Source organism: Polistes fuscatus, unplaced genomic scaffold (assembly GCF_010416935.1).
Source record: "Polistes fuscatus isolate 324 unplaced genomic scaffold, CU_Pfus_HIC Scaffold5, whole genome shotgun sequence".
Taxonomy (NCBI): Eukaryota; Metazoa; Arthropoda; class Insecta; order Hymenoptera; family Vespidae; genus Polistes; species Polistes fuscatus.
In genome coordinates this window covers 8,083,143-8,094,316 of record NW_025113129.1, presented here as the reverse complement: position 1 = coordinate 8,094,316, position 11,174 = coordinate 8,083,143, and the positions used below count along the sequence as shown (strand labels likewise).

At 36.7% G+C, this 11,174-nt stretch overlaps 1 protein-coding gene across 1 annotated transcript in view; it reads left to right on the top strand.

The window, feature by feature from the left end:
* The first annotated feature begins 3,366 nt into the window (after positions 1 to 3,366).
* The window catches only part of LOC122522409 (tensin-1-like), a 190,779-nt gene continuing 182,971 nt past the window's right edge, over positions 3,367 to 11,174 (top strand). Inside the window, exon 1 of the mRNA XM_043643493.1 lies at positions 3,367 to 3,459. Within this exon, the coding sequence (XP_043499428.1) occupies positions 3,398 to 3,459 (62 nt within the window). The 5' untranslated portion in view covers positions 3,367 to 3,397. The remainder of the gene's footprint in view (positions 3,460 to 11,174) is intronic.

The window sequence follows — 11,174 nt, the reverse complement described above, 5'->3', positions numbered from 1 at the left end:
ATTAGTGAAAGGTATATCTATGCTACGAGATAATATACGATATTCTTGCCGCAACGTTCTCCCAATCGAGATCCTAATCGGATCGTTCGTCTTATCGAGTTTTCTTTATATAGAAATGATGAAATTACACTTGCTAATTTAACGAACAATTTCTTCTTATTCGTTAATAACAATAGTCTCGTCACGACAACGATATGACGTTGAATTTTATAATAAATTAGATGACTTTTCGAAAGTTCATACAAAGATTTAATGATAGTATTCGAAAAATAATATTATCCCAAACGGATACATATGTACTTAAGTTCTTTCTCAAATATTTTCCAATAACATCCGATGTCTTTTCTCCGTCGAAGGAAAGGAATCAAGACGGGACAAATTCGCGGGCTATCGTGAGAGAGGATCGAGAATACTCGCCGTGTTCGGCGCACGGTCGAAGAAGAAAAGATCGGTAGGACCGATTCCTTGGTCCTGAAGCAAATTCGTCCGGTAGCGAGGAGGGTTCCGTCGATCCGAGCATGAAGTGCACAGAGGAGAAACTTGGAGGACGAGAAGGAACGAGGAAGAGAGAAAAAGGGAGAGAAAGAAAGAAAGAAAGAAAGAAGAAGAAGAAGAAGAAGAAGAAGAGGTGAGGAGGCAATGTCGCGCCCAGGTGCCCGACCGGCCTCTACCGAACTCTTCCGTGATGGGACTTGGCAAGGAACAAAAAGAGGGAGAGTGAGAGAGATAGAGAGTAAAAAGAGATTATTTCAGTCTCTATCTCTCTCACTCCGATTCTCTCTCGTTTCTTATCCATGGCATTGGCCATTAACGATTGCCGTGCGGCGTATCATCAGGGGCCACGGTAATGGGGCCTCTTACGTGTCCGCGAGGACCCAGTCGACGGTCGCGCGTCCACCGAAAGTTCCCCGTGCAAGGCTCGCCTCCTCGAGCGAGCACTCGATTCTCGAGCACGTGATTTACGAGAGAATCGGTTGGTACGTGAGGAGAGACAACAGTCCTGCTCCTTCTCTTTTTCTCTTCCTTCTTTTTCTCTCTCTTTATATATATACATATATACAGAAGTACATATATACATACTTATATATATATATATTTTTCTCTCTCTCTCTCTTACTTTATATATACACACATACATAAATATATATATATTTCTCTCTCTCTCTCTCCCTCTCTCTCTCTTTCACTGTAAGGTCCACCACTGGCTCGTCTCGCGAGTTCGTCGTCCAACTCGCTCGATCGCTCGCTCGCTCGTTCGTTCGTTCGCTTGCTTGCTTGCTTGCTTGCTTGCTTGCTCGCTCTCGCCTGGTGCTGGTGGCTGGCTGGCTGTTCGCCTACCTTCTTTGCCGTGCCTCGTGAGTCGGACGAGAGAATCCGGGGAGAGACTCCGGCTTCCAGTGATGGAGAGACGTGCTCTCTTCGTGTCGCGCTAAATGGTGATCGTGTACTCCGAATGGTGACGGATAAATCGCTAAGGCCGAGACTGCACGAGCAAGTCTTTGCCATTTTACGAGCGAAAGTCTTTCTCCTTGTTTTCAAACAGCCACTGGTGGTGATACCTATCTTTACTTCGATCGATTTCACGAGTGTGCGTGTGTGTGTGCGTGCGTTCGTGTGCGTGTATGTGTGTCTGTCTGTGCGCGCACCCGCGCGAGCTCTTATGTATATTATCGTCGATTAGCAAACGGTGCTTATTTCGATCATTTTTCACGTCGACTGCTATTGAATAACTCTTCGCGTATGTGTGTGTGTGTGTTGTCTTAGTGATCGATCTAGAACTTGAAAAATATTTGTAAAGTCCTTGGAGAGTAAAAGTGGTGTTGTTCGTCGATAGTCGACGAAAAGTGAAATTCTTTTTTTAATTTTAGAAATTCAGTTTTGTCGGCCTTGTATTATTATTTCGTAATTAATTGATTTGTACCGAACATTGTTATTATCTAGTGTAATTACATGATTGCAGTTTAGAGGTACCGTTTTTCTTTTAAATTCCAATATGGAGAAACGTTTGACTCGTACGGTATTCTTATAGAGGAGTACTCGATCGAACGAAAGATTCGATAGTGATCGATGCAATTTATGGGATAGCCCATTCGTACGTACGTGCTCGTTATGTTCTTCAGTGGAAACGATCGATTCACCTAGTTTCGCTGATCGTTACGATCCGATCGTGACCGATCTTGCGGTTTCCGTACGGGGAGGCGTGTTCGTTTAACGTCCCTGCACACTGGAAGTCCGTCTGGCATTTCGATTTCAAAATTCAACCGATGCTCTCGCTATCATCCTTGCTTTTATTCTAACGAAATTTATACTATCGTTTTATCCAATCGATATAGAATTTTGTTCAAACATATTTTTCATGACAATTTTAGTAAAAAGTATCATCCGATTTTTGAAAAATTTTGACGAACAAAAGATGGAACTGAAAATGTCAAACGGAATGCTATCGTGACGCATACAACTTTTTAAAGTTGAAGGTCGCCTTTTGATTCTCGAAATACTATATTGCTGACTACCACCAGGTTATTTTTGAACTCGTGAAATGCGTCTCGGGCAAAGATTTGCATATATATGTATATTTAACAAGCCTTCTTTTTAATTAAACAAAGAAAATTGTGGTAGTTACTTAATATGACGAAGAAAAGTATTTTATAAAAATGTAATTATTATTTATAAAGTATTACATTATGAAATTTGTATGTTCAGACTAGCCTCGTTTTTTTTTCACTTTGTACTACCTCGTCGTTTTAAGTAAATTTGAGAAAGAAGAATGAAAAAATCGAAAAAATCTCGCTGCTTGCTACGAACCAATAGTGACATCTTTTCTTTATATTTCGAGAAGAAAAATAAACGAAATCCGAGTTATCTACTTAGCTTAAATATTAATGCAAATTCGCGGCAAGAGAAAAGTAGTTTTCTTAAAAGCTTCCGATGTAATATTAAAGGAGATCGCGAGAATACAAAATGAAAGGGACAGGATACTTTTTTAAGATTAACGAAAGTCACTGACATTGTAAACGAGTTTATCATTAAGTTTTACATACGTCGGAATAACATTTCGTTTCTCCCAAAATTTTCATTTTTAGCATTACAACGTGTGTGAGTTATTTAAATGGTTTATCACTTATGACGTCAGAAGGAAGAAGAAGAAGAGTAATAAGAAAAGGCAGGATGTTATAATGAAGAAGTTTTTATTCAAAAATAAGAGAAAAGTGACCGACTGAAGTGTAGGTAACCGGCAAGATACTTCGTTAACCGAGACAACGTATAATATCCGTAATACGGATAAAGTGGTAACCGTGTTATATAATGTGACGAGTGAAACTCGATATCGGATGTGCTTTTTTACGATGATGTCTTCGGCGTTGCCGTGAAAAATACCGGAAACGGTGCCAATCCCATGGGAAGTGATGTCTACCTATTATGGCAGAACCGCTTTCGAAGAAATTCGTCAGAGCTAAGGTAAATGTTTAATTAACATTTAATGTACTTTACGTATATATATCGTTTCATAATCTCTCATCGTACAAATTGAAAAAGAATCCCTACAAAATCGTTAGTATAAAAATGAAAATCGATAAAAGAATGTTATAACTATTCTCTCTTTTTTTCCATCCACTTTACTATTTTAAATACCACGAAATATACGAGGAATCCAAAGGAATTCATGAAGGAATTTGCGAAATTCACGACTAAGGTTTTGTCGAAATCCACGAGAACGGTAGAAAATGTTGCACGTATTGCACGTATTGCACGTTGGGTAACTCGACTATGGCTCCTCTCTAATTTTACAGCAAAATCGTGTTGGTATTTTCTTCTCTCTCACTCTCTATCTACATATCTAATAAATACATAGACACACATACACACATGTGCATATAAAAGTTACGATATGTCGTGAACATGACGTTGACATATACGAAGCTTTTAGCTGACGACAATGTTTCGTTGGAAGCCTTTTAAGCGTAACTCTACCACCGAATATGTAATTTTCATGTACGATTTTATAGCATATTTTTTTTTTTTCGTATTGTTCCATCTCCAATTTGTCTCCTTCTCTCTTTGGCAAGCTCATCTTTTTCGGACCCACCATTATTTCTTTTTCTCTCCTCTTTCGATCGATGAGGTTTCGAGCTCAACAACGATCGTGAGCACGCACGCGATCGGCACACGTTTGCTCATTCGCGCGAAAGCTCTCTTTCGAACTTGTGCGTGAGTCACGTGACCATGGTGAGCCAGAGACGTGCGCACGTGCGAAACTGCGATTTTCTCGCCCACCTTTCCACCTGACACCTGCCGACCATTTACTTCTTCATTCTTCACGGAGTACTTTCTCATTACTTTCCATTATTTATTAAACGTTCCTAGCGTGACAATGAACATTTTCTCTTTTTTTACATTCCGAGTCGTACAATAATAATCTTTAAGATATTGCTAGAAATTTTTATTTAAATATAACTCCATAAACTTTAATTATTTGCTATTTCGTGTTAATTAGAGATTGTTTTTAAAGAAAAAAAAAAACAAAAATTGCGAAATCTATCGGGCGTATATTTCATTTAAAATGAAGATATATATTATCGTATCAGTGGATCAATCTATATACATTCGTATTAATGTCAATGAATGAATTATTTCCGTTCCGTATCGATGAGCAATTATGTCTATAGTATTTGACAGAGTCGAATGAAATAACTTTGACCGAAAAAAAGATAGTTGATCTTCTTGGATGGGAGGCAATGTGACGCGTCGATAATAAAAGCAAAGAAACTTTTTTTTTTAACTCGTGGACGCATCGAATCGGATCGAATGGATTTTTCACTCTTTCAATTTCCATGATTATTCGCGGAAACGTCCGGTGGATATGTTCAAACCCGATTAGCCTTAAGGAACTTCTCTTGGAGTGCAGGATCATTTTTCTAAACGCGCTGTGCGGACCCGAGTCGTGCGTCATGTGGTGCGAGAACCATTCTGGGAGGAATTTCTTTGTCTCATTCTTCCCATATGCAAGCACGAAGGATTTGGTGGGGGTAAACCTTTCATTTCTTCGAGATTCCTTTTCTACATAACATATATAAATGATGATATTTAAATAGAGAATATGCGATTTTAGATTTATACGAATATATCGTAGTTTTATTATGTCAAATTAATAAGGAAATATAAAATGGTATGTCAAGTAATCCTATTTTTTATCAGATAAAATTATTACAAAATAAAAATAATAATTATTATTATTAAAATAACGATATCATCGATAAATAAGAATACTATGATCGCTCAGTGATTCTGCCAATTGTAATAAAAGATTAAAAGAACATTATATCGTAGGTATTCTAAGGAGAAGAGATTTTAGCAAAAATGAAAGGGTTAACCATCCGTAAGCTATTATATGAAGGGAATAAACGGTAAATCTTGTCGCACTTTTGCACGAGAGTTTCTTTAAGCATGCGCGCGTGTACAATTGATTATCGGCTGGAATAAAGGTTGAAAAAAGTGCTGCAAGAAGTAACGCGAGAAGATTTATAAAGAAGCATCCCGGTATATCATATTGAGCTAACCTTTAATTACCGCGATATAAACACACCCCGTATGCCCACCCTACCACGTCTTTCCATATTTTTTCTTTTCTTTTCTTTTTATTTTTTTTTTATTTTTTACGGTTTCCTTCGTTATTCGCATCGAGTGTTTCGACCGGCGTATCGCGTTACTCTCCCATTTTTTTCAATTTTTATTTATTTATTTCTATTTTATTAATTTTTTTAAAATATTTCTTTTCTTATTTTTTCATCATCGAACGAACAAGCATCCAGACTCTTCCGTCTTTTCATGCGCACGTGTATAAAAAATATATGCCCGCAGCTTCTTTATTTCTCTGTTTTATCTTCTTACCTACCCCCCGCCCTTTACCTCTCTTTTTCTCTCTCTTTCTCATGAGACTTTGAGTGGAGATGTACTCCGTTAGGCACGTAGCCTTTCGTACGTAACTCTTTCACGGTTAGCCTCTACCCCGGGTGTTATCGATTATAGCGCTGGCAACGTTATTAAATAGCACCACACGAGGATTCCTTATATCGTGTGGCACGAGGTATCGCTTCGACTTATTTGCTTATCTTTTTAGGTAAATAAAATGTGACGCGTCGGGTACCACATAAAAGAAAAATAATTGTTTCGTACTGTTATGTTTTTATTAACAAAATTACAAGTTGATTACATTAGTTTTAATACACATTTCATAATGGAAGCTTTAAGTTGAACAAAAATTTAGAAACATACGGTATTTTCTTCTTTTTCCTCGAATTTTTAAATTAATTATATTTTTATGCTTTTTTTTATTATTATTTTATATATTTAAACATTTCGATATTTATCGCGTTTAAGGGAAAAATCAAAGGACTTGAGGAAAATAAAAGCTAAGGTAATGAATTGACAGGTCCAATTAATTATGGAAACATTGCAAGAGTGAGGTAATTTCGATGTAAAAAGAAGAAAAAAAAGAAAACATGTCTTTCCTCTTTCACTTCCCTTTCGTCATTCGAAGGAGCAATTCTACGCGCGTGCTGACGATTTCTCGTAGGATCGCGTGCGCGCACGCGCAAAAAGCCTTTCACGCTCAGTTTCTTCGTCTCGCTTACTTGATTCCAAGGAATGAACAGGTCTCCCCCTATCTTCATATATCTTGACTCGCTAAACGATGAGTTTTATCGATTGTGGCATTGAAAGAAAAGAATGTGAACTTATGAACATACTGATGATTAGAATTAGAAAGAATGTTGACACGTATGAACGATCGTTTAACTTTTTCTTCTTCTTTATTTTCTTACAACACGATTAACAACGTGGTGTACGTATGTTATATACGAATTTCAACGTGAGTTACATCACATTTGCAAAAATTGTGGTTCTTGTAATTATCTAACAAGAAATATTTAACTACTTTCATGATCAGTTAAGAAATTTAAATAATTGTCATAAGTGCATTATAATAAGTTGTATTTTATTTGACGTGTTTCAGTTATTACGTGCTTTCGATGTTTTAATAGATAAACGTTCGTTGACATTTTTTTAATGTAGTTAAATTCAAGAAAATAAACAGGAGGCACGAGTTTATAAAGATGATGTTTATGATAATAATAAGATGGTACAATCATAATATATGTAGATAATACTAATGATTCTAATAGTAACAAGGGTTTTAATTGAATATAAAAGAGATAAAACATGTGATTAAATTTGTAAAAAAAAAAAGAAAATAAAAAAAATGAAGCTCTAATAAACTCGTTTATGTCGACATTCGATATTCACGTTGGAATGATGAATTAATTAATCGTTCGTACAGGAAACATCGAGTCTTCTTTATAAAGAACTTGGAGAACATAAGTTCTGCGGAGGATTTATCGAGTTGAAGTTGCGATAACCTCGAGCGATTCCTTCCCGGCTCAAAATGGAATCCTTTTTGTCTTTGCATTATCGTAATCCTCAGATCGAGCTGAACGATCACTCTCAGCAGTGGTTCGTTCGCTCGTGCGAGTAGCGATTCGCTCCGGCACTTAGGCGCCAGGCTTACGTTCGCTATTTGCATATATGCAAATCGTATTTTCAAAGCTCAAGCCTAAAGGCACGCGCGAACGAGTGAGCGAGTCCTCTTCTTCATCTTCTTCATCTTCGAGATGATTTTTAAACCACTAATGGATGTCAATCATTAAAGCATACACAGTGCCGAGTGCAGAGTGAGTAATAACGTTTCCTCCCAACATTATCGCGTGACTTTAAAACACCTTCTAACGTTTCTCCTAATCGCTCTTAATCACGCAACCGAGATCATTACGAAAAACCTTCGGCGCATACCTAACATTTCTCTTATTCTTATTCTTTCGTTAAATTTTTCTATTCTTGATAGTTGATACGAGAAGAGAATGATAGATAAATTGTATTTTTATTGCATATTTTGTTTTCATCAAAATTATATTTTGAGACAATAATGCGCAAACGCGAAAAAGAGTTACGCAAAAAAATAAACTCGAGTACTGTATCAAAATAAATAAAAAATATTTTAGATATCCATACGTATTTGTTTTTTTTATTTTTTTGATGTGTGGAAAATACTCTTCATATTTATTATTTTATAAATGAACATTTAACAAATAATGTTAGCACGTGATTTATATTTTATAATGAACGATACTATTATAATGGATAAAGAAATTAGTTTATGAATGGAATCCATTTAATGATTTCTTTAGAGTTTTTATAATCTTTGTATTTACATCAGAAAACATATTTTATAATTGAAATAGGGCCATGTATTATATAAGGACTCTCATCGGTATTAGAGATCGTCAAGAAACGGTAGGACGTTTTAAAAAAAAAAAAATAAACGGAAGCTTGTTTCACGATTGTATCTCAAGGGTTTGGAACTTAAGAAGATGACCTATACTCGTAGAATCTTGGAAGGGTCCGTAGTGTTGTGTAGTATGCGTAAATGCTTTTGGAACCTTTGCGATGGGCCCACGGATTACTAAAAACGAGTAGAAATACCACTGAACGGACAACAAATAAGATCCTAAGAGCGGCCTCTCGTATCTTAGAAAATGATCTAATGTAAGTTATTTATAGTGAAGCGACGTTTTGCCAGTTTGAATGAAAAATGAAAATTTCATGAGATACGAGAAAGCGTAGAAAGAATTTTTCTTCTCTTAATAAACTGTAAAGAAGATTTGTAATTCTAAAGAGAAGACAAATTTAGTTAAGAAAACATTTCTATAAAAATATATTTTCAATAGCCTCGAACACTCTTTCCAATTGCTTTCTTATAACCCACGAATGAAGAGAACTTCTATTAAAAAGAAAAAAAAGGAAACTACATAATTTATGATCACCCGTAATATTTAGAAATGTTGTTCAAAATCGACGTCATTGTATTCTTAATCCCCCCAAACAGAGTTTAAACTATTTCTCCTCTTTCATTCTTCCGTCGTGCTACTTATTTATTTCTTCGAAGAACTATCCATATACCGAGTGTCTGGTAAATACGAAATCGTAAAAGAAGGACTCGGAAGCAGAGTGCGCTGGTAGCAAAAGGGTAGGGTAGGAGGGTGGGAAGACGGAGCCCGATCGGTCGAGGGCCTACAGAAACGAAGAAGAGGGTCGAAAGGAAAAAGGGTAGGGAGTTGTTGAACAGTGTGGCCGACCTTGCGACGTACATATATACTTTAGACGTTTGTGTACTATATGCATATATGTGTGTGTGCGTGTGTGCGTTGACTAGACGAACGCATCGAGAGAGGGACGCACGCGCGGGCCCCTTGGTCGTCTTGGTCGTCTTGGTCGTCTCTTCTTCGTTGCTTATTCTGTTCCCATACTCCTTCTCTTTTCATCGAAGAGGAAGAAGGTGGTAGGGAAGGCGAGTGTAGGGCCAGCAGGCCTCTTCAGTGCCTTATTACGCACGCACGGCACTTAGCGTACGCGCGAGACGAGACCTCGTGCGTGAGCAACCCTGCACCCGATAACGCGTGACTCTATTCATCGCCAACTATATTCTATCTCTTTCTTTCCTCTCTAATCTTTCTTCTTTCTTCTTTCTTTATATTCTTCTTTCTCTTTCTCTCTTTCTTCGTTTCTCTGTACTATGTTCTCTTCTTCTACGAGACGGCTCCGATCCTCGAGAAAGGAACACCGATAAAGTCGACAAGCGAGCTTTCGACGTCTTCTTGACGTTTCTTCTTATCCTTCTTATTCTTCTTTTTCTTCTTCTTCTTCTTCTTTTCCTTTTTCTTTTTCTTTTTCTTTTTCTTCTTCTATTCCCCATCTCTTTTTTCTCTTTACTTACGGGGAGGACAAGTGCCGCTTTCATCGCGAGTGTGTCACCGACGCGTAAGATGAAGATGTTCTTTTCTTTCGTGAAATATTATAATACAGTTCTCGGTTAGAGAAGACATTTATTTTGTTTCATTTTTTTGTTTGTTAAACTTTTATTTATCATTCAGTTTGTTCGCGTGTTTTATCAGAGTTTATCGATCCATGGAATATTTTTCGAGCTTTATATATATTCGATCTCCTAGTTGATTCAAGGGATACGAGTTACGCGCGTGGGTGGCGATTAATGCGTTTGGCAAGTGCAGTGAAAGTCGAATGCTCTCGTAGTGCGGATGAGTGCGCGTCATTTTTCATCTCTATATGGATTATTTTATTTGATGTGCCGGTGTGAATAGTGAAGGTCTATTTCTAGTGTGTTCAAACGTTCATTTTCTACCGTTGATTTTTGTGTTATCATTTTCGAAACTTTATCATGTCGACGATATTTTTGGTGAACATTCGCTAAACTGGAACGAAATTTAAACGATAATCGTTTTAATGAATTCGTTGCATTCAACGATTGTACTCAACGTTTTCTAGAATTTAGTAAAAAGATTATTTATTCTTTACACGTTCCTAGTCACGGTTTGTTTCACATTTCGATCAGGTCTCGTTTCACGATCTTGATCTTGTTTCGACGATTCTACTATTCTCGAGAATCAAAGTGTCACGTAATACATATTATTTTTATCATACCTATGGACGATGGTTCTTAAGGGAATGCTTTATTTTTATAGCAAATATAACAGAGTGAATCAAAGAGATTCGTGAATTATTCATGATTTCAATTTTATTTGATGAATATTTTTTATCGCGATCGTAAGTTTATCAATATTTTTTATTTAATTCTAGTTCATTTTATGTTTACAGTTTAAAAATACAAAATATAAATCCGGCAATCTTACAAAATATATTATATTAATAGATAACATTTATATATAATTCAATTTAAAAGATAATATATAAATCTACAGAGTATACTCGAAAGTTTATAGGAGAAAGATTTACCTTAATCGTCTTTTAAGTAGACTTTGAAGACACGTTTGCAATTTGAAAAAGATACTCGGTAATAGCAGGAGAAGAGAGTCGATAGAGCGATTTAGGTCGTCAATGAAATCACGTTAGCAGGTATGCATCATTGCAAGTGATCTATGCCGCGGGGTTATCCGATCTGTTTGCCATTAACTGCTCAACGGGGAGAGTAAAAGAAAAAAAAAAAAGAGAAGTCGATTTCGATCTGCTGGAAGCCGAAGAACAAGTCTTTCCCTCTCTTTATCTTTCTTCGGCAGCACGCGATCGTCGCGTATAAATCGATCTACCGG